This window comes from Pelodiscus sinensis, chromosome 2 (genome assembly GCF_052426305.1).
Source record: "Pelodiscus sinensis isolate ZL-2025 chromosome 2, ASM5242630v1, whole genome shotgun sequence".
Taxonomy (NCBI): domain Eukaryota; kingdom Metazoa; phylum Chordata; order Testudines; family Trionychidae; genus Pelodiscus; species Pelodiscus sinensis.
Genome location: NC_143053.1, coordinates 77832860 through 77856906, shown reverse-complemented (window position 1 = coordinate 77856906; position 24047 = coordinate 77832860). Strand labels below are relative to the sequence as shown.

Here is a 24047-nt window from a genome sequence, read left to right as displayed (position 1 = left end):
ATGCTACCACTTACCTCCTTCACAGTTGCGGAGATGCTTAATCCAAGGTTTGTACAATCTTCTGAACAGGCAAAGTATTCTTATGGCACTGCCTAAATACACCCAAGCAGAACAAATACAATGGAGAGGAAAAGGCAAATTATAGATTCATAAGCAATTTTCGCCATTTATCTGGCAATGACTATATTTAAGGCAAGACACCAAATGCAAATCTGAAATATGTTATTTATTAGGAAGTTGTAAGGATTAGTGAAACAGCTGCTACAGATCTTTAGAACTAGCATCCCATGTGCTAATTCTTATATCAAGTGTAATTTCTTCTGGAGTAATCAATTGACGCATCAAACATCAACTTATTTGATCCTCACTAATCCATAAATTTGAATGTAATAGAATGGAAAATCAGAACAAATACAACTAACAGTACATTAAGCTAGAGTGCCAATGTAGACTATGTATAGATTAAAAAAAAAGGTTGCCACCCAAATTGAGGTGCATACTTCACATGTTGCATACCTATAAATTACAGGCTGCTTAATAGTGGTGACTAAGCAAGGTCAGGCATCCAATATTACATATTTTCCTCAGGAAAAAAAAAATACTGACAAGCTACATAGTAGAACAGAAACAGAAAGACTATTTGGTGTTATAGATGAACTCATTTATCAGTCCCAACTCAGAGTACAGAGACAAATCACAAGGATCAGTTTATTTCCTCCACCATCCATCCAAGAAAGATAATCAAAGCTGTCCTCTTAAATGCAATACACCTGACCAGTGTAGCTCAGCAAACGCTCATCACAACTTGCATGGATATTGGAGCTGACCACTTCAGAGCAAATTGTTCATATTAACGGGAAAAGAGGAGGAGTTGTCAGGAATGCAAGGTCTACATTTTGCTGTGAGATAAAAGTGAGAGAAATGCACCTTATCTGATGTTAAAATGTAATAGTTTTATTTTTTTTTAAAGTTTTTAAACACAGGATTGTGGGCAGTTTATCATTTTGGTCCAGGTTCTGACCCCTGGCCCCATTACATAGCACCTTACTCCATGAAATAATCTAATCCAATCCAAAAGAGATTACTGAAGGAGTAAACTACTAGTTAATGTGAACAAAGGGGAGCACAATCTGGTTCTTAACAATTATCAAAAGAAAATCATCTAATTGATCATTTCATGGACATACCGCACAACAACAATAATGTATTAAACTGCAGGCCAAGAAAGTTATAAAAATATATATATTTACAAGAAAACAAAAAGGTATCCAACATCTCCCGTGGGACATTTCTACATTTGCTAACAAGTGTCTCATCTGAAAGAGGGACAATTTCAAGTGCTAATATTAACATGCCATAAACACTGACATTAGTTATTGGCTAATATGAAAACAATGCTCTAGCTCAAGTTACAGTTATAAAAGTTGGGAGAAAACTTGTGTATTGTCAATTCAACTATATATTTGGCATCTGTGTTGGAAGAGAGGTGGCGATTTGACTTCAATAGCTTCTCTCTCAAATACAGAACATCTGATCCAATACACAGTTTATTTCAGGGAGCGTGAATAACCAGATCAGTGAGGTAATAGCCAAAGACAGCACAGAGACTTAATGCAAAGTATTGATTTTGGTGCTGGTGATCCCCTCCAGACCCTTAAGAAATAATAAACCATTGAAGTCTGAGAAAAATCAGCTGGTCTAAAGGCCCTAAGGGTTTCTTGGTTTCATTTCCACTGTAAATAAATCAACAAGAATGCCTACATTCACATACCAGTTGTCCACTACAAATGATTCGTAATATAGAATTCCTCAGTAAAGAAGTGACGGATTCAAGTAAATTGTTTTATTTCTGTAAAAAATAAACATTGGTCAATAGAAGTCCAAGTTCTCTTTAAAAGCGTGGTCGTGGTCTTTAAAGTGTATTTGATATGTCATTCACGGGAATGCAAAACATTGTAATTTAAGTGTGAGCCCATTTAAAAAGGTCTATGAAATATTCAGGATCCATAAACAAGTTATTTCTTTGTAAATTAAAAATTAGCTCATGATTTGCAGAACAATGGGAACAAAAATAGTTGAATGGGTTGCTCAAATCCTGTACTTTCAGATCCGGTCCTCTGTAGCCAGAGTCAGGCTCCAGGTGATGTCCCTGCTGGCTTATGTCATGTCTTCAGTCATATGATTTTTAATCCTGTGCAGCATGTCTGACAGACTACATCTAGACTGCATTGCTTTTCCGGGATACTGGAGTTATCCTGGAAAAGCAATACAGTGTCCAAGGAACATGTCCGCATTTTCCGAAAAAATTTTCAGATGCGCTCTTTTGTCATCCCGGTAAACCTGGTTCTACAAGGCATAAGGGGATGTGTCGAAAGAGCACTTTTCTGAAATTTAGCACCGTGTAGATGCGCCAAATTTTGGAAAAGCCTCTTTCGAAAGTAAATCAGAAAAAGATACACAATTTACATACTGCAAATTGTGTAACTTTTTCCGATTCAACTCTGTAGTCTAGATCTGGCCTTAGTCAAATTTCAATGGGATACAGCCCATCCCTTCTTCTACCCCAACCAAACTGCTTCACAATTACCCCCGCCTCTGCTAGCCAACAACTGAAAATATGAGCCTGCTGATCAGTGCAGCTTAAACACACACAATTCAGCTTTATCCTAGATTCATGGCAATGAATTGGGAAAAGAAACTGCAAAATGAAACTCTGCAAAGCTCCTGTTGTAAGAGCAGTGGGGAAGATATTAACTAGTATTTTTTTGTATGCAGAAATTCTACAAAATGTAACTAAAATAAGGGACTTTATTTTTTCCCACCTAATCAAATGGAGAGAATTAATTCAATTTAGGGGCTCATCAGATCTGGAGTTTCAAGAGTCATTATTGATGAACACTTACTTTACACAATATATTAAGGTTGAATTTGGGAAAGAACTGTGCTGGGTTTCAAATGAAACTTTTTGAGGGCTATTTGTAAAAATCTAGGGTTAACTTTCCAAAAAGCAACAATGCAGTCACAGTTCTTTGGAAATCAGAGGCTCACCCCCCTCGGAAAGTTTTATTTTAAAGAAGATTGTGTCACATGGCATTTTCAGTGTATATGCATAGCAGTCCTTTGACAGTTGCTTAATGAACCTGCCAGACATGTAGATTTGACAGATGGCATTCTTTGCAATTTTTCCACTTGGCATTAGCTAAATAAAACACCCACTGATAGCATAAAATACAGTTATATTTAGAAAGATGAATTAAAACTATTGTACATGTAAAAATGATTAGCTTCCAGAAATGAGTTGTCCTTATTTCCCTCCTTTTGTTTTCTTTTACTGGATATGTTGCTTACGTGCCTACTGATTAGATTTCCTAAGCAATATTTTAAAAGACACATTGTTACAAGCGTGACTTGTCAACAGACAAATAATCCGTTTCCTCTTTAAAAAAAAAAATCTATGTTTTGTTTTCCTGCATCTCATTACTTTTCATTAGTCATTACTTTGTGACCTCTTACTCCATAGCTACAACATAATTGCTCTGACATTTACATTCAGGGTCTCAGAATGATTCATGACTCAACTCTAATGAATGAACATTCAGTGAAAGCATACATATCTGCCCATTCAGGGATTTGGAAAGATCAGGAAGTTTTCTCTTGCTTCAGGGAGCTGAACAGGTACATTGTACAAAGAGTCACTAATCTGTCATCTGAACAAAACCCAGGTACTTTAAAAAACAGCAACCAAAATGTTTTGTAGTGGAATTTAAGAGGAAAGATAAAAGGAATTCGTTTGATGCCTGTTTCCCAACCATCCCAATGATCTCTGTGCTAACACAGAACAGAGGACAGTCAGGTGCCCTGGAATAAGTCAGAGGCCCCAGTAGCAACAAGAGTCAGGCAGAGTTTCCATAACATATATTCAAGTTTTTCAATTTAGTCTCAACCATTTCAGACTACTTTGCACCAATACAAATATCAATCCCTGGGTGGTTGTGTTTTTAAATCAAAGAATATTTAACCAATTTTCAATTATGTTTAGGTTAGAAGAGACTTGTTAAAACATTTACTTCTCATGGATTCAACTGTCTTTCCCCACACCTTTCCAAAGGTACAACCAACCCGGAAGGAGGGGGAGGGAATGAAGTACAAGAATGTATTTATTTTGTAAGTGAAGTACTTATTTCATGAAAATAAGCATTTAAAAATCATACAGCTATTTCAGCTTTTCATAAAGCTGATCAAAATGAAAGTAAAACCTTATAACTGTCTACCCAACTGAAATTTCTGGAGTTCCCCTCCCCCAGCCCTCACGTCCTTCCCACGACTTGCTCATTTCAAATCACAAGGGTACGCACGGACTAGAAAATATTAACTATGCCGCCCTCTCCTAAACGTTAATAAAAACCAGAAAAAATGGTTTACTTTTTTCAGTGATCAAAACTATATTCAAAAACTTGTTACATGGAGTATTTGCTTTTCACAACGTTTTTAAATAAATAGCAAGGTCTCACTCAAATGAATGGAATGCCTGCACCATTGATTCAGTCGGATTTTCCATAATAATACACAGTCATATAGTGTAATATTGCATAAAAATACTTTGGATGGAAGATAATGTGGTTGCTGGTGCATCTTATATGATAAAATCATCAACCTGTGAAGTTTGTGCAGTAGTGTCAGGATGTGTTATGTTTACTTTGCAAAGTCTAATTGACATCAACTGGGCACATGCTCAATTGATTTCAATAAGATGTTGCCCAATGAGAATAACTTGTAGGATAACCGTGTAGAAAGTTGCTGCCTAGTGAGAAGGTGGTGGTTGATGGTGTAGCAGAGGAGTCTCACTTCTAGGCAGAAACTTATTAGCCCTAAACAAGGGAAAGTAACAACATTAAAAACAAACATTCCAACTTACAGTCAAGGTAATTCAGAGTTATAGCTGCCAACTCCATGTTTAAAAAGGAATGATGCGACTATCGTTATAGATTTCAGAACATTCACCTGGCATTGTTTCCATTACTGAGGTCTCTGGGCCAAACTTCTATTATTATTATTATTTTGAGTTTGACCAGTGTTGAAAATGGTCCCATCACCACAATAGCCTCTTTTCAAAAACTCAGACAAACCTTAAAAAAACTAGTGTTGAATGTAAACCAGCAATACAGGGCTCACCAGACAAGTTTTCCAGTATAGGCCAATGAGAGCATCTATTTCTTGTAACTCACTCTACCGTGCAGGGGAATTGCAGCTTATTTACTGTATGCAAGATAACTTGCTTCTCCTAGTCTTATTAGAACTCCAGAGAAGAATAACAGTGTGAGCTACTCATGGATTATTTCAACTTTTTTTTTTTTGTTGGTTAAACCAGACCCTTATTATTTTAAACAGCGTTTATTGTATCCTACACATTATAAAATTTAAAAAAATTGTAGGAGAGCAGCAGATTCAAACTACAACAACTCTACCAAATATTAATTCTGGCCCCATCACAAACAAAAATCTCAACTCATTTAAAATGAAAAAAGTAACTTCACATCTGTGAGGGCAGACTAAAGTGTGTGACTTCTATACAGACTATGTTTAAAATCTCAGTCGACTAGCTTTCACGGCAACGAATGGATGTTTCCTGAAGTTTTCCTGCCTGGTTACCTCTAAAAAGACACGGACATAAACCTCTATATGGAAATAAATTGAATCAAGATGTACACAAGGGAAAATGGATGGATCTCTGGTAATGGAAAATATATAGGAGTAGTTTGTGTCTCCCCTGATGGTAATGGCTTGTTTACCATTAAGTGGTCCTAAACAAGGTCTAGGACACTTAATGGTCATCACAGCACCAACCCTATCTACCAACTTTTTTTTTCTTTCATTTGCATTTTCTATTTTTGACATATAATTACACCTTGAAGTTGTTATTATTACTATCCAAATGCTCCCATATGAATTCAGGTGTGGTCTCTATATTTCATACAAAGGCGTCTTTATTCAATTTTAGTTCCAGGACTTGTTTGGTGTCCAAACTGTAAATATAACGTCCCTTTTTTGCATAAAGAAACATGTCCATTTAGTCCAGAGGCTCTTGCTTTATTCGAATGACGGAAGGTGCACGAGATGTCCTTCTGAGTTCTCGCCTCAGTACGTATTCACTGAATTGGGAAGAGTCCACCCCTCCTCCACATGAGCCAACAATCTCAAATCCTCTTTGCTGCAACCTCTCAAGTACCTGCAAAGAGAGAGTAAATAAATGTCAACAACAAACCACCAAAACTGCTACCGCTAATGAAGGACAATCAACTTGCAATAGCCAAACTGTCACCTTGTGTAAAGAATGTACAGCTCTAACAGACTTTACTAGAATGTTTTAATTAGTAGATTTCCTTTAGATGCCACTGCACTCCCCAACTTTTAATTTATTAAAGAAAGAGATTACTTACCTTTCAATAACTTGAGTTCAAGATATTTTGTCCCTATGGGTGCTCCATCATGGAAAGCATGTGTGCTCATGCGCTATCAACCAGGGATTGGAATTGACAGCGTCCACAGATCTACTCCTGAGCACTATGCATCTTGTGCAGCACAGTGAACAGATGTAGGGAGACATGAACCACGGCTGCTAAAGTTCCTTCTCAACTAGAGAGTCAGAGACTCTGAAGCTGAAAGGAAGGAGGCCGGGGGGATGAAGCATGAACAGGGACAAAACATCTCAAAGAACTCACGTTTTTAAAAAGGTAAGTAAGCTTTCCTTCTTCATTGGGCATATGGCCCTATGAGAGACCCCTATGCAGTGACTCAGAGACAAGATATGCACGGAGGTGGTGGCTCCAAGATGGTTTGAAGGATGGCACCAAAGGGGATGCCCATCTTGGATACAGGTAGGATAGTGTAATGTTTGCAGAGCATGATATAACAGGATGCATGCTGTGGCCTTGAAAATTTCAGCCATGGAAACATCCTTTAAAATGGCTGGAGAAGTAGACTGAGCCCCCGTGGAGTGGGCTGTCAACATGAGGTGGGGTGGTTGCACTCCAATGGCCTTGTAGCAGAATAGGATGCAATTTAAAACCCACTTTGACAGTCTCTCTGTGGAGACAGGTTGCCTTTTCATTCCTTCCAAGAGAGAGAGGTGGAGCCCTAGCTTCTTCCCCTGGCCAGGCAGAAAGGGAGTGCAATTGTAATCTCAGAGGTGTGGATCCAGCCCCTTCCCATGAGGAGTGAGTTTTGGGATGCCTGGTGACTGATGGATATCCTGAATGACATGAAAATCTGACCAGACCACTGGGAGAAACTAAGCATGGGCACACAGTGCGACTGTGTCATGGGAGAAGGTAGTGCAAGGGGGGAGAGCTGCCATGAGTGCCCTGAGTAGAGATGAAGGTGGCAAGTAATGGAGTATTAAGAGAGATGTAGGAATGCACAGATGCTCACAGGCATTTACCTGTACTTCAACAGAACTCAGTTTCTGTTTTCCATTCCAAAAGGTAGAAAAGAGTCCTTGACAGAGAAGCTTCCAAAGCAGATGCAAAATGACAGAAAAACACCAAGGAAGGACGCAAATGTTACCATTTTTATAGGTAAATTTTACATGTGGAAGACTTCCTGCTATTGAGAAGTACAGACTGGACCTCAGCTCAGCAGCCCAATCTTAAATAGGAAAACCACTGAGGCCTTCAAAAAGGATAGCTTGGTCCTTGTCCCATGGCAAACAAGCAATAAAATGATTACATTTTGAGTATTTGCTGAAACTGTATTTTGGTCTAAGGGTCTGAAAATATGCGACTCAACTGAAGAGCAGTGGACGTGTAACTCTTCCTGCTGAGGAGTGTCAGGCATGAAGCCTCCCTGTCAGAGGGTGGTAATCTTGAAGGACTTGGGCAGTTTCCCTTGTTGGCTACATCCACCACAGGGAAATGGGGGAGGAAAGGTGAGGGAATGCTCTAGCCCTTTCACTGGTATGTATTTTTTTGTCTGCCCGTTTGAAAGTTTGCATAAGAATGGCAGGGATTTTGGTTACAGGCAGGAGACAAGAATGCCTCATTAATAGGCAGAGCTATCTTACTTCGGGGTAGAAGAGACGGACATATAGAGGCTGTGTCTACACTGCACCCCTTTTCCGGAAAAGGGATGCAGATTAGACACTTTGGAATAGGCAAATCCGCGGGGGATTTAAATATCCCCCACGGTATTTGCATTAACATGGCTGCCGCTTTTTTCTGCTTCAAAGTAGGAATAAGAGCTCCTCCGGAAAAGGGCTTATTTTCCGAGAATCACGTCTAGACTAGCGCTTTTCTCCGGCTTATCCCCAAGCCGGAAAAAAGCGGCAGTCATGTTAATGCAAATACCGCGGGCGATATTTTAATCCCCCTCGGATTTACCTATTCCAAAGTGCTACATTAGCATCCCTTTTCCGGAAGGGATGCCAGTGTAGACACAGCCTATAGAGTGTCCAGAGAAGGATGAAATGCTTGTACCTCCCTTGAGAAGACTAGAAGAGATTCTTCAAGTTCCTTCACTAGTTCCTGGGATACCCTAAAATTGTCTGCCTAGGAGGCTGGTAATAGCAGCATCATCACTGTGTCATGAGTGAAGAGGAGGATTTATATGGAGGTGTGCATCTCCTCTTCTGCAGGTTGCTCCTGAACTTCTTCCCATCCTCAGGAAAAATGTGGCACTAAGGAGTGTGGCTACCATACCAGTGGTTGTGGTTGCACCTGTGGGAAGACTAAACATGGCTTTTAAGAGGCACAAGAATTCCAATTAGGTAGGCAAGGGAAGGAGTTATTTGTGTTCAGAAAGTCTGGAGAGCCTTCTTGGTCTAGTGATTTCTTGCTCGGGTACTCATCAAGTGGCACAGGATGGTAAGGTAAGGAAGAGTCCTGCCCAGAAATGTCAGAGTCTGAGGCATCATTCCATGTCCAAAGGGGAAACTCTTACTACTGGTGACAAAGACAGTGCTGGAGGCTACGAAGGCACTAGAGGATGGGAGTGTACAAGATGCTTAGCTCCTACTGTCAGACGAAAGGAGGTAAAAACCAGTGGACATATTGGTCTCAGCAGGTAACTTCTCTCAGTGCCCCATAAGAGGTGCAGACTCCATTTCCTCTGAGATGAGCAGATGGTTCTACAAGAAGAATCTCAAGAGTGTCTGAGGGCTATGGCAATGGGCAGTCAGATCTGGGAGTGGCAATGATGCTCTAGTTAGAGACAAGAATTGGGAGTTGTCGACGTTGATGAGGCAGCCACCTCTGTGCTCAAAGTGCATGCCATCTGAAGCTGATGGTATTGGAAAGGAAGTAGAGACTTTAAAGAGCTCCGTTAGCCCTTGGATTCCTTGGAAGATGTTGGTTATAGACGAGTCCTGCTGTCAAGATGGTGCCTATCAGTGCGGACTGTTGGCAGGCTAATCAAAACAGGACATCTGCTTAAGTGATACCAAGGACTCTGACTCGGCACCATTGTCTGTTGGAAGCATGGTCTGTTGGAACCATTGAGATACCCACTACTGGACACGAGGTCTCTCTAGGATCTATTTTAAAGAGGAGACCTACCCCCTTTTTTTTATGTTCTCTTCGAAGAAAGAGGTTCTCTTTTTCCTAGAGTGCTTTCTCTAAAGCAACATCAGTCATTAACAAAATACTGGGGGAAAGGAAGGAAAGAGTCAGACCCCACAGACTTTAAGGAGGATGCCATGAGGAGAAGCTTCAATCTTACCTTCCTTTCTTTGTGAAACTTATTTTTAATTAGGGATGTTAAGTAGTAATTAATTTGCTAGTCGAGTAGCAAATTTCCGTTGACTACTCAACTAGTCAGTAAGCCAGCCGGGCCAACCCATGGCTCGCGAGCCAAATATGGCTATCTCCGCCCCCCCCCCCCGAAAGTGCAGCTTGTGAAGACGCTCCCGCGCCCCTGAAAATGGTTCCTGCCTCCCTGTGCTCACTGGGGTAGGGGAGCCGTCTGGCACGGCCATTCAAAATGGGGTATTCAAGATGGCGGTGGCCAGAGGGAGCCTGATGTGGCCAAAAATCCTTTAACACTGGGGGGGCTTCCCCCCCCCCACACACACCCTCTGACAACATTTCCCTCCCGTCTCTGTGTTAGATGCACAACTATTTGGGCTCTTTACCTGTAATGGGTTGGCCACCCCTGTGATGAGCACTGCCACATTCCACCTTTGAAATGTACAAGAGCCCCAGTGGGGACTCTTGTGCATTACAAAGTTGCAACACCGCATGTTGCCCAAGGCCAGCGGGAAGTCTCACTGACTCCGGACTCCATGTGGGTGCTTCCGCTTTGAAATGCGCAACAGTCCCTACTGGGGACTCTTGTACATTTCAAAGCTGGCACGCCACATGGAGCCCGGGTTCAGCAGAGGAGTCCTCAGCTGATCCCGGGCTCCACTCGGCATTTCAAAGGGACAGTACCTCTCTCCTCTCCCTCTCCTTGCTGCCTCTATTTTATAGAGGCAGCAAGTGGCCGGGGGGGAGGGGGCGAAGGGGAGAGGAGTGACTAGTCGACTATCCTGTCGACTATCTGATAAGCATTTGCTCATTGGATAGTTGACTAATCCTTTACATCCCTACTTTTAATCCTCATGCATCTTTGCACTTGGATGGGATGTGCGAGTCTCCAAGACACCAGAGACAGCTAGAATGCATGTTGCATTTCTCAGAAGTTAAGCCAATAAGGAAGAACTAAAGAATTAACCCCAAGGAACCCGGGGCAGAGGCAGTCAGAGAAAACACTATTTGTGTAAAATGAAAAGAGAAAACAAATAGTGACAAAACCAGAACAACTACTGAGTAAACAAAACAACAGGAAATAGCTTCCGGGAAGCAGCAGCAGACAGCTCAGTTGCTCCATCTCAGGTGGCAGACAGCTGGGAAGAAATTAGAGTGGTAGTGGGTCTGCTCATCCCATTGTTTGGGAGTGCAATATTGTCTAGTGCACAGGCGTGAACCACTAGACATTGCTGATTCAAATCTCTGGTTGAGACAGCATGGATACTCACACATCTTATGATGGTACACCCATAGGGACATGTACTAGAAGAAGGGTAAGAATTACTTAAATTATTCCTAAATAGAGTTAGCTGAGGTCAACCCAGTTAAATACAGATTGTTGCATATGTAACGTAAGTAATGGATTGAACAGGAGAGGAAAGTTTGTCAGGTTCAATTTAGAATTATTTACATACAAGTATCATTTGCTGGGTCCAAAGCATTGCACAGGTGTATCTAAATAAAACAACATGACGTAGTAACGGACGAAAACTCCAGAACTGAATGGTACTTTACCTTCAAACACCTGTTGAATATAATGCAGTAGCTAAAAAGAAAAGTCCTTACTATCACCAATCCAGGGGACGAGGGAGTTAACAACTTACTCTAGATGTGCTATCCGCCAGCATTCCCCAGCCATTTCATGGCATTTATTTTACATCAAGTGTACTCATTTTATGTACTATGGCTACTCATCATTTCATAATAAAATGGAAAAGTCACCCAAAGAAGAACAGGGAGAAATCAGCATATGTCTTCATTTATGTTTCTTCATAGAGCACAAAGAAAGAATACATCTCATCTCCAACACAAATCATATATGGCAACACAATACATATAACAAGGTATTTCTCATCAAACCCAAAGATTTATCTAATACTAGGGATGTTGCATGGTTTTCAAAGCAACTTGTTTCAGCAACATTTGTTCTTACTCAAGGATGTTTGGAGAAGATGCACGTGACAAGTTGAGGAAGTCAGCCCTAACCTGTGGAACTAAACCTAGCCTTACTTAGCATTTCCATTTGCTATTACCCATCAAAACTTTCAGGAGTTAAGATAGAGTGTCAGTCCACCGGCATATAATCAGTCATTGGTCTACCTTTAAAATGAAGCACTCTTCATTTGTCTTCATACCTGAACTGAGTTGAGGTGACAGTATCCATTCAATGGAAACCTGATGACATGGGTGGAGTCGTGATTCCAGCCAGCATTGACAGAATTACACATCACATCGCCAATTTCTGGAAAAACTTCTTCTATCAAAGATTTATCACCACTCAGTGTAATCCTCTCTCCAAGATCTGGGGCAACACGCACCACCAAGCACTCACAGGACCTTGAAAAACGGCCAGTCTCCCGATCCTGTTTCCACCTTTCCATTTCACCTAACATGGGCTGGAGCTGAAAATACTTTGCCTCTTCATATAGCAAACTGTAGTCCTGAAAGACACATATTTTACTGTGCACAACTAAGAAAGATGCATTGTGAATATACATTAACTGCTTTTGTATTTGGTTATTCTGGCAAAGAGCAGTTCTAAGTCTGAAACCCTTGCTACACATTTCATAATTACTACAAATAGTCTGAAAATATACTGACAAACAATACTTAGAAAAAAGTTTTTACCTCCATTTTTTTTTTAAAAAGGTGCGATTTGTGGAGCACATCAGACAGTCACAGTCCACTTTTCTCGAAATCTTTATCCCACAATGATGCCATAAAATGACAACCTCACTGAACAGATGGAACAGAACTAAATCAGGATTCAGAAAATCCATCATTAGGATCCATCATGTCTTACAGCAATACCAGCAGGCATAGTAACAGGTATAAATATGTAAATGAGGAAGACGACAATGGTTTTTAAAAGTAAAATGATTCTGATATTTGCATAATGATCTGCATATATTACTGCATTTTAAAAATTAAGTATTTTGAATATATCCCTTTTTGTTAACAGTATTGTTTCTGCTACGTTGCCTCGCACACTACAGAAAATGAAGCATAGCCAGTATAGAAATTATTTAGATCTGATGCTCCCAAATTTGCTTGCTTCCATATTTTACATTTCTATTTTGTTGCTTTTTTTTTTTTTTTTTAAAAGCATGTATTTGGGGAGGAGTGGGAGAAGTGTCTGCATGAAGAAAACTAATCTGAGAATCACACAAGGCAGAGGAATGTAGTAACAAGGTCAATATTGCCTTGAAATTGAGCAACAGACATAATGCTTAATAGGCAGATGATAAACGGATAATTGTCCAGCTGCGTTTATAATTAAATGAAAATCATCAACTAATACGAGCATCTGTAACAGAGAGGGAGAGCTATTTGTTTTAAACATGAGCCTTTACAGAAGACTTAAAATGTAACTGGAAGGGACCTTCAGAACACCACAACGAATGTCCTGTCAAGAGTTTTTTTTGGTTAACATTTCAGAAGTTATAATTATGCATTAGACTACTCTGCGAGGGTAAACTACTAATGTTATGAACAAGGCAGCCTTTAGACACACACGTTACTTAGGTGGGTCTGTACTAGTCATGCATAAAAGAGTAAGCATGTTGTCACCAGAGATTATTCAAAACATTGCTTCAATCTTAAAGTGAAACTAATGCTCATTTCACCAGTCAGACAAATTGTCGTGCCACATACACAAGACAGACCAGATTTTCAAAAGAGTTTAACATGCTATATGCTCAACAATAACCAAAAGGCTATACAAATATCCGAACCTGCTTTTACTATTCCATGTCACCTCCCCTAGCCACTCTTAATGCCATGCCTCCTAATCTAAGATAAAGGCAGGACATGATGCATTCTCCGATATACATTCACATGGAAGAGGGATGAAAAAGATCCCTCCCGAGCCTCTCTGTGCTTTCTAGGTCTCATTTAACTGACAATCCTCTCCCCCCAGGAAGTTCTGAGAAGTCTGAAGCATGTGGATCCACAGACCTAGCTTAGCGGATGAAATGAAGAATGATCACAATTTTCATGAAAAGAACTTTCTTAAAAATAAAAGTTAAGTCCAGAAGGATAGATATCTGGTTTAATCATCAAGTTGCAAGAACTCACCCTTCACTTCTCAGTTAAGACACTAAGAACAAACCACATGTGTGGTTCTCATGGGTATGGGAAGATGAAAAACTCTGCAGTTCACCCATTATACACATTTTACATGTTATTTACTTTTGGCTGTCAGGACTCACACGTCATTCTTCTATTGTCAACCTGGAGTCCTTTTAATTGGAGGAGGAGAACAAGAATTGATAAAAACCCCTCTGGAGAGGTCATATAGTTTAATATATATGCTATACCATGCTATGGTCAGGAAGGCAAAGTTTACCACTAATGCTCTTCAAGAAAAGGCCAACAGATGGCACTTTAGTGAGACAAAGCTTTCTTCTGCCAAGTAAGTAAATGCTTCTGTCAAATGCTCCAAATCCACCTCCTGTCTCACAGACCATTTTAATTACATTCACAGATTATCTCTTCTGAGGAGGAAATACATTTGCACAATAATTTCATACACTTAAGTCACTTAAAATCTCACCTTGAAATCATCAGGAATTAGGAGTTTTGATGTTCGTAGAAAATTCAAGATATATCTGAACATCTGCCCATCTCTGTCAATGAAATAGTGCTGCTTGAGACTGTCCAAAACAATAGGCTCTGTGCCATCAAAAAGCCTTCCAATTCTGGAGAGGAAAAGAGGTGAACACCAAGGTCAAATTACAAACTACATTTAGCCATTAACCACCAATAGCTACTCACAATGTTAGTGAACAGTAGCACTGCTACACAAGAGAAGGGCACCTGAACAATCTGATTTTACACCTCCTCAGGCTGCATAACAATGAATCATGAGAGCAGTTCAAATTTCTACATAGTCACTCCTTGATTTCAGTAGGACTATTCTTGTACATTACTATTACACAATAGAAGGGCAGCAAATTCTGGATTTGAAGGAATGTTATTGCATACTAGGGAGAGCAACATAACAAATGAAGACATCAAGGCACTTCTGTTAAACCTTGTACAGTTAAGTAAATTATAAAAATAGCAGGTGAGGAGATTTCACAGTAGAAATTCAACGTTATTGTAGCAGGCACTTATTAGCTTGCTCTAAAGTTATCAGCCCTTTTGTCCACCTCTATAACAATCTCATGGGCTTAATCTTCCTGCAACATGAAACTTTAGGCTGGATTTTTTTCTTGGTTTGCTGTCTAAGGAGAAAAATTTGGAGAGTGGATGGAGGAAAAGAGGGGTGTGAAATTTGAACAGATTTCCTTATGCTGCTTTTGAATCTTTTTCAAGACAAAGTGAGGAAGAGAAAGAGCACTCGCAAGCATGCGCATGTCCTTACATTTAGTTACTAAAACCAGCCAAAGGACACTTTTGTGAAATGGCTGCATCAAATACTGCATAACTCTGAAATACCACATGGACAGTTTCCATGCAGGAGGCCGGAGCTTTGCTTGATTTGAGATCACACAACTTTAGAGCCTTGTTGCAATTTGCTATATTCTGCAAATTCTACCTTTTCATTTTCTTAATGAAATAAAGGCTCAACTACACACAGTTTTTGTGCCAATTTAGCTTTATTAGTTTAAAACTTAGCTAGCTAAGTCAATGCTAACTCCCAATGTGGAAGCAGTTATACTTATCTTTTTTGTACCAGTATATCAGTATGAAAATAAGCTAATTGTGTCATACCAGAGTGTGACAACAATTGAAATAATATTAGTTTCTAAATGAATACAGTTGCATTGGAACAAAAACTGTATAGCTGATCAAAGTCTCTTTCCATTCGGAATATACAACCACCACAATGTAAACTACAGAGACTGTTCCCATACTAAAATAGTAATAGAACAACCACACAACCCCAACTATTACATCTCAAATAACTTCCATTGTTGCATGCATTGTTGCTTTAGACATGTTTGTTCCAGGACATTAGAGAGACTAGGTGTGCGAGGTAATATATTTTTTTGGATTGATGTTTGCTGGTCCAATAAAGAAAAGGTCTGCATAAAATAAAAAAAATAATGACTTTACCAACAGAAGTTGGTCCACTAAAAGATATTTCCTCTTTCATCCTTGTTTCTCTAGATAACAAAGAAGACAGAAGCATTTCATGAGCATAACCCATGATTCTTCATCAATTCAAAAGTTATGCAAAGAGCAAATAAACTGATTTTAAAATGAATTATACACCAGTATATAATAAGTAGCAAATATCTCAATGACATATACTATATTAAGTCTGGGATTCAGATTTAACCTACTCTTTTTGATCAGCTCAGAGAGATGACAACTTGAAGCAACACAGAGGACCACTAACCTTCTTTGGTCATTTAACATTCTGCAGGAAATGCCCTAAGCTGAGGTAATCCTCGTTATTACGGTTGGGCGAATAATTTGTAACAGATAACTTGCTGAATGAATCTTGCTTCTTTCTCTTTGAAGAAAGGTTGCACAAGTACGAATAAAAATAAATTTTAAGAAAATTATATTTTGAATTTAAATCAGTTTATTTAAATTTTTTTAAATGTGAAGTAAATACTTTTTTTAAAATTAACCAATTTTAAATTAAATTGGAAATGGCAATTAATCTAAACTTCTTATAAACTATTAACAAAATTTAAATTAAAGAAAAAAAATCCAACAGAACATAACTGCTGGAAAAGTTTTCAAGAAAGTCAAACCATTGAACTAGTAGAAGCAAAGCACCAGAAACCACAATTTGTCAAAATACTCAAGTTTTTGGCAGCAGTAGCCTTTTCTGCAAATGCAGAGAGAATATTTTCTTCATTTCAATTTTTTCAACTGCAATTGGGAGCTGACAAAGTAGGAAAGTTTTTTTTTTTCCCAATCTATGAGTAAGAACTAGGTATGAGAGGATGAGATCTACTAGCTCTAAAATACTGAAGTACACAGAAATAAAAAAGAAATCAGTTCAGATTACTAACAAATACGTTCTTCATTTAATACATCTGTTTCAAAAACATGTTTTGATAAACACTTTTCCACTTCTCTAACAGCAGATTTAAGGTAGTTTTATTTTAATTTTTATTAAGCGCTATTTTTGTACATTTTTGATTGAATTGCAGTTTCTACCAAACATAGCTTAGCATAAATTGTGAATAAAAAATTAGTATGTCATTCACCATCTTCTAACACTATAAAATTATGAAAATTAAGAATCTGAATAAAATTTTAAGCAATATAATTGCCTGATATAGCATGCATCCATCTGGTTAGTACAAAGCAGTATCAAATATAGTATACGTTGCAAATCAATACGTTTGAATAATTATAAACCAATGAGACTCAACCTTTATTTCTGAAAAGTTTTATGAAATACAAATGCAAAACAAGATTAGATTTAAGTCAATTCACCATGGGCTGCACACAGCAATCTTCTATTCAAAATTATTCAACAAACTTTTTCAGCATGCTATTTACTATGTAGCTCACTATTGTGACTGGTCACACAATATAGATTCTGTTCACTGATTTGATGAGCATACCAGGTTTGTGGCTATGTATGTGAAGGTATGCTGGTGAAGACTAGGGATGTTAGAAACGGTATAATTGAATAGTCGTGTAACTGCATGAAAACTAAGCAGATAGATGACTATTCAATAGTCCCTAGGGACAGGGCTGGCAGCCAGTGCACCTCTGGCCCAACTCCCAGGAACACCCTGCCACCCTGTACTGCTGCCTCTCTATCAGAGGCAGCAGTGTGGGGTGGCAGCAGCCCCTGTCCACTGGGGTATAAGTTCCCTGAGGACAGAAGCTGCTCCATGGGATGCGGGGCAGCCTGTGCCCATGGGGAGCTCGGGTCCACAGCAGCCTCCCCTGGTGCGCTCCTGGGGCAGCGGCATAGCAGAGCTGGTGCTGTGGGGGAACCAGCTTTTAAGCCAGCTCCCCCCAGCACCAGCTTCTGCCTGTTCAGCCCCTCCCTACACCCACTGCCTCTGTAGGAGACTTGAAAGCTGTGTATATTTGTTCCAGCCTGCCCCCCCTCCCCTGCTGCATCAGAGGTAGCAGCGCGGGGTGGGGCAGGCAGATAGGGTGCTCACGGGGAGCCAGTTTATAAGCCAGCTCCTCTCAGGCACCAGCACCCACTCCTCCCCACTTCCTGCCTCTGATACATTATCAGTTAATTGTGTGGTCGTCTGCACAATGACATATCTAGTGAAAACATGCCTGTAAAAGTAATTTTCATACACATTTTGAGCCTGTCAAGCTTAGTATTGACACTGGAATGTACAAAGAGTGCAAAACAAAGGAAAGGAAAACTTGTTTTTATCAGCCACCTAAAGGCTCCAAATCAGGATGAAGGCACCCATTGCCTAGACCTCCTACAAATACACAAAGCAAGTCCCAGTTCTAAAAAGCTTAAAATTTAATTTTCATCAAGGCAGTGCTCCCAGCCATCCTAAATTCTGAAACAGAAATTGCAAATTTGACTGTAAAGTAGTATTTAAAATAGCATGTATGAAATTACACACATATACAATATTTAAAAATTAAATATTGAAAGAGTATAGGCTAAGAGCCATCCTTTAACCATGCTGTGAAGTTCTGCACGTAATATTTTGAAGGGTGAGTGCTTGAATAAACTCCTTCAATCATAAATCAACTTCTGCTTCATCGGACTTTGAAATTATAATGCTAAAATGACATAAGTTTGCTGGCATGCAACAGGATTGTGAAGTCGTGTTAACTATAATTTCACTTTGAAAGAAAGATTGGAAGATATGGTTTCCTTCACATGGTCCCTGACGACCTTGGTTTAACACACACAACTGATCAGCAAAGACAGCAAAAAATGTATGACAAATTTATTACAGATGAATGGATTTCAAAATACGGAAGTGGTTTGAAGGTAGCTTGCAAAGCAAGTTGATAATAATAAACAGATTTAGCCAACTAGCAAGGGCAAAGGATCAAAAAGCTGTCATACATTCAGAGGAAAATATGCTTAAACATATTTAATTAAAAGTTAGATGAATTTTCTCTATAGATGAAAAATTCATGTCCCAAGGTTTGAAACGGTGACCTGCAAAGAGCAATAGTTAATTCTGCGGCTTTAAATATCATATTCGACAGGCAGCAAACTACTGCTTCAAAGGTTGAAAAATGTAACTACTCTAAAACTCAGCTTCAGAGAATTTTACTTTAAAGGACCTAAAACAGACAGTATTATTTTTGGAAAAGAAGGCTAAGACACAAAGACGACCAATCTTTTACTCTAGTACGTACTCTAGAGGGCATTTTCCCCATAGACGAGCACACCCAATAGACTTTTCAATCTGTGGTTCTTGAATTAAAATCCAGGTATTTGAGCAATGGAAGATGACATTACTAAAAGGAACACCTGTCTTCAAAATATAACCCCCAGTTTGGCTGTCAAATGAAAAGCTTTGCTGGTACCCTGTGCCTGAAAGAAAATTATAAAAAATTGATTTTCTGTTAGTGTCTTGTGCCTCAGTAGGGAATTCAGGGAGGGAAAAAGCAGCCAGTGCCAATGAAAAACAGAATATTCCATAGTTTACATAACATGTATAGATAACATAATAAAATCCTGCTAATTGGTGATTAGACACTTAACTGGATTAGAGGAGGAAAAAATTCCTTTACACTGGTTGGAGACATAGGCAGCTGAATCAGAAGCAAACACTGATTGTGTGAAACTACTTGGATTGTTACATTACTTTTTGCTTTAAAGGAGAATGAACATGAAACAACGATTGCAGAAAGGGAGCATGGTTTGCTGAATATGCTATACTATTCTTTAGGTAGCACTGAAGAATATTAGACAAAACAACAACGGAATCAGTTATTTCCTTTGCGCATTTCACAAGATCTTTTACACGGTTATTGGAAAGGGAAAACATTGACTTTGCACCTTTCACAGAGAGTGGGGAAAGGGGTTATCTTCAAGTTAGGAACACAAATGTTAAAGCCAAAACGGGCAGGTGGAATACAATGAACTACTTGCAACTCTTTTACAAACTATGTCTTAAACTAACCATGCCCCCTTACCAAAGGCTTCCCTTGAGAACCTATTTTCTCCATTTGCTTGCTTCAGCAATGAAGTAATATTCTGTATTTATGACACCATAGCATGTTGATGGTGCTAACTAAAGCTTCTTGATCAATATTGAAGATTTCTTCTTGAGTATAAAAAAAGAAGGAAGAAAAGAGCTAGGAAGGAGCTGGGCACACATGAAAATACTTGTCTCCTTAGTAAATTAACATACTAGATGGTTGCAGAATAGTGATAGAAATGTAGCCGTGCTAGTCTGGGGTAGTTGAAGCAAAATGCAGGACAATGTAGCACTTTAAAGACTAACAAGATGGTTTATTAGATGATGAGCTTTCGTGGGCCAGACCCACTTCCTCAGATCAAATAGTGGAAGAAAGTAGTCACAACCATATATACCAAAGGATACAATTAAAAAAAATGAACAAATATGAAAAGGACAAATCACATTGCAGAACAGGAGGGGAATGGGGGAGGGGGGAAGGAAGGAAGGTAAGTGTCTGTGAATTGATGATATTAGAGGTAGGGAGAGTGGGATGTTTGTGAGTTAATGGTATTAGAGGTGATGGTTGCAGATTTCTTCACAAAAGCACAAAAACTGTATCTACAGTATCTACAGTACTCAGGACAGAGCTCTTTCACAAAAAGGCATATGTGGACGGGGAGGAGGGTTTTTTTTGCGGAAGAAGAGGCCTCCAGGAAAAAGCACAGGCATCCTGGTGGCCTCTCCATACAAAGTAATCACAACTCTATAGTTCCTCTCTCCTGTGGATGCAGGCACCCTGGACAAGTCTTGTGGCAGGAAGCTGGCCAGAGAACAGCACCCTGACAGCGCAGCTCTCCCTGCCACACACATTGCAAGCCAAGTCTGCAGCTGAAGCCACCTGCGAAGCCCCTGGCCCTTGCTGGGAGCAGCCCACGGGGTCCCAGGACCCTCCCAGGGGAGCAAGAGGTGCGCACCCTCCTGGTCAGGCCCAGAGATCCAGGCCCTCCTCAAACTGTGGGGCGAGGAAGAGGCCTTGGAGGATCCTCAGGCAAAGAGCCACAATGCAGACATTTATGGCCGCATGGTCGAGTCCCTGGCAGAGTGTGGACACCCACCCTGAACTTGGAACAGGTCGGGAGTAAGGTGAAGGAGCTCCACCAGGGATATCGCCATGACACTGAGCACAGCTCCCACTCAGGGGCAGGACCCCACACCTGCCCCTACTATAGGGAGCTGCACCAAATCTGGGGGGGGGCATCTTCTGCACCCATCCTTATGGACTCCAGACTGGAGACCCCAGTGATCATCAGCCCAGCCAGAGGAGGAGCTGGAGAGCCAGGGACAGCCGGCCACGGCAGAGGAGGAGGAGACGACGGGCACAGTGACCCTCTACCTCAAGCCGGTGCAAGAGACCCAGGACATCTCCCATGCCTCCTCAGATGCCTGGGAGGGATCTTCAGGTGAGTGGTCTTGCTTTCTTTCACATACACAGGGCGGGGAAGGTGGGTGCAAAGGGGGCGGGGGTGAGTGTCGCTCGGGCTGGACATTGTGCAGTGCTCTGTAAACATGCAACCAGGTGCTGAGTTACTATGCAGCACGTGGACGCAGCAGGCAGCCACTGAGCATGGGTGGGATCCTGCTGCCAGGCTCAGGAGAGACCATACACATCCTGCCTCAGGGGGGCAAAGGGGACACCCCGGCTGGAAACAGGCTAGTTGCAAGGACGCAGGCACAACCCCACACAGACTGAGGAGTGCCACACATAGAACATGGGCATGTCTATACGTACGAGGCAGCAGCCACTCCCAGAGACAGCACTGCGAACTGCACCTGTGTGCGTGGACCCCAGGGAACGCCAGGCTACTCGCAGCTCCTCTGCTGCCCATGAGGGGATCCCACTGTGGCCAGACAGTTCCCTCGGCTGCATGTCCGTGGGCCGGGTGGAGGGGAAGGAGAGGAAGGTGGGAAGTGAGCAGCATGGTTCTCTGGGTACCTGTGAGACAGGGCCTGATGTGCAGGCCCCACATGGCCTTGCACTCATGACATCCCCCTCTGGGCTGCGGACTGTTGGTCACTGCTCACAGCGGAGGGCACGGCCTCAGGGACAGAGTCTGCAGGGATGACTGACCCCCCGTCTCCCTCTGTGTGTTCCCTACAGCTGGACCAGCTGGGACCGAGGGCCGAGCCACACCACCACAGCCACTTGCCAGAGCCCTGGGGATCTGAAGGCGTGCCAGGGTGCATGAGCTCCTGATGTGCCAGTACATCAGTGTCCTTCGGGACATCCACCACACCCTGGTGCACAAGGTCTGCACTGTCCTGGAGTGGCAGGAGCGTGCCTGGGACCAATTGCAACAATGTGACCGCACACCTGCCTGATGCCGCTGCTCCTGGCTTCCAGCCACCTGCCCCCCCTGCTGTGCTCATTTCCCTCCCACATAAGAATGGCCGTACTGGGTCAGACCAAAGGTCCATCTAGCCCAGTAGCCTGTCTGCCATGCCTCTGTTCCCTCTCCATGCCTCCTCCCCTAGCAATGCCCATGCCGCTCCCTCTCCCAACCCTGTCCCCACTCCTGTGCTGCCCCGACCCACCCAACCCCAACAAGGTCCCTGTACCCAAGGTGGCACATCGAGCCTCTCCTCCCCAGTTATGAGCCCGCCTCCCACTGCCCACCTTTTTCTGAATCTTTACTCAATACAGACTGCATTTAAAAAAAACAAACAAACAGGAGTGTTTATTGGGAGGTCAGGGCAAGGGCGAACGGAGGGGTTGTGGTGGGGAAGGGATAGGACTGCAAGGCAGAGGCCCCTAGTGAGGTGGCCCTGAAGAGTTACTGGGGTTCTTGAGAACACCTCTCAGGGTCTCCCAGATGTGCACCCCGGCCTGATGGCCCTGGCGGATGGCAGCTGTCCGTAGCTGCTGGAAGGCTCGCCCCTCGTGGCTGGCGTCTGCCCCTCAGCCCAGAAGGAAGGCCTCCCCCTTCCTCTCCACAACGTTGTGGAAGACACAACATGCTGCCACCAACTTGGGGATGTTGTGCTCTCCCACCTCAAGGTGGGTAAGGAGGCACTGGAAACATGCCTTGAGGAGGCCGGAGGCACACTATCAGGCCCAGTTCAGGTGAGCATGAAATTGGTCACTCCTGGGATCCAAGTGGCCGGTGTAAGGTTTCATAGGCCATGGATGAGGGGGTAGGCCGCATCCACCACAATGCACAGTGGCATCTGCACATCCCCAACGGCAAGTTCACGGCAGGGGAAGAATGTGCCCGCCGCCAGCTTGCAGTACAGGCTAGAGTTCCTGAAGACTCGGGCATCATGTGCCCGGCCCGACCACCTGACAAAAATGTCTGTGAAGTGTCCCTGGCAGTGGACCAGGTCCTGCAGCACCACGGAGAAGTAGCCCTTCCTGTTAATATCCTGGACTGCTCGACGGTCCAGTGCGCGAATTGGGATGTGGGTCCCATCGATCGCTCCCCTGCAGTTTGAGAACCCCAGGGCAGCAAATCCTGCCATAGTCATGTCCAGGTCTCCCAGATGGATGACCCTCCGCAGCAGGGCCCTCAACCTGCAGATGGAGAGACAGAAATACACAAAACAGAGAATGAGAGAGGGGGTGCCTGAGCTTTGGGAGGTACCCGCCTCCCTCAAATACCCCAGGAGTCACTTCCTATGAGGCCGCACTCCCCCCCACTCCCAGCAGCAGGACTGTGTGAGGGTGGGATGGCACAAGTCCCCAGTGACAGGGTTCCCCCCCCACACCTGCACTTCACCCCCCCCTCCCCCAGCCTCCCTTTCCCGAGAGTCCCCCTTATGCAGTAATCTCCACTCCCACCCCCCTGGCAGGGACTACAGCCCGAGTGCAGCTTACCTCTATGAGGAGGGCCCCGACAGTGGACTGAACTGGTTGCCCACCGACCAGTAGCTTCCAGAGTGCAATGGCGACCCGCGTCTCCAGGGGGATGGTGGGCCGCAGGTGTGTGCTGCATCTCGGGAGGGCAGGGGCGAGCCAGGCACACAGCTCCACAAAGGTGGCCTTTCGCATACGGAAGTTTTGGAGCCACTGCTGGTCATCCCACCACTCCACGACCAGCCTATTCCACCAGTCCGAACTGGTGTCGAGCCTCCAGAAACACCAGTGGGCTGGGATTGCCAGAGTGGAGCAGACGCAGCCACGGAGAGGGTCCCCAGAATAAGCTCGGGGTCCAGGTTGTGCAGG

The 24047-nt window shown here is 42.4% G+C and overlaps 1 protein-coding gene across 9 annotated transcripts in view; it reads right to left on the bottom strand.

Moving 5' to 3' along the window:
• Positions 1-205: 205 nt before the first annotated feature.
• KCTD1 (potassium channel tetramerization domain containing 1) overlaps positions 206-24047 on the bottom strand; it is a 136201-nt gene continuing 112359 nt past the window's right edge. For 8 of the 9 annotated variants that reach the window (XM_006127188.5, XM_075920809.2, XM_006127189.5 and 5 more), the window contains exons 3-5: positions 14335-14479; positions 11915-12220; positions 206-6226 (exon numbers count right to left, since the gene is read on the bottom strand). In XM_006127188.5, coding sequence (XP_006127250.2) covers positions 6068-6226; positions 11915-12220; positions 14335-14479 — 610 coding nt within the window. In that variant the 3' untranslated portion in view covers positions 206-6067. Of the gene's footprint in view, positions 6227-11914; positions 12221-12242; positions 12535-14334; positions 14480-24047 lie in introns of those variants that run through there. The other variant, XM_075920807.2, reaches the window with a different exon arrangement.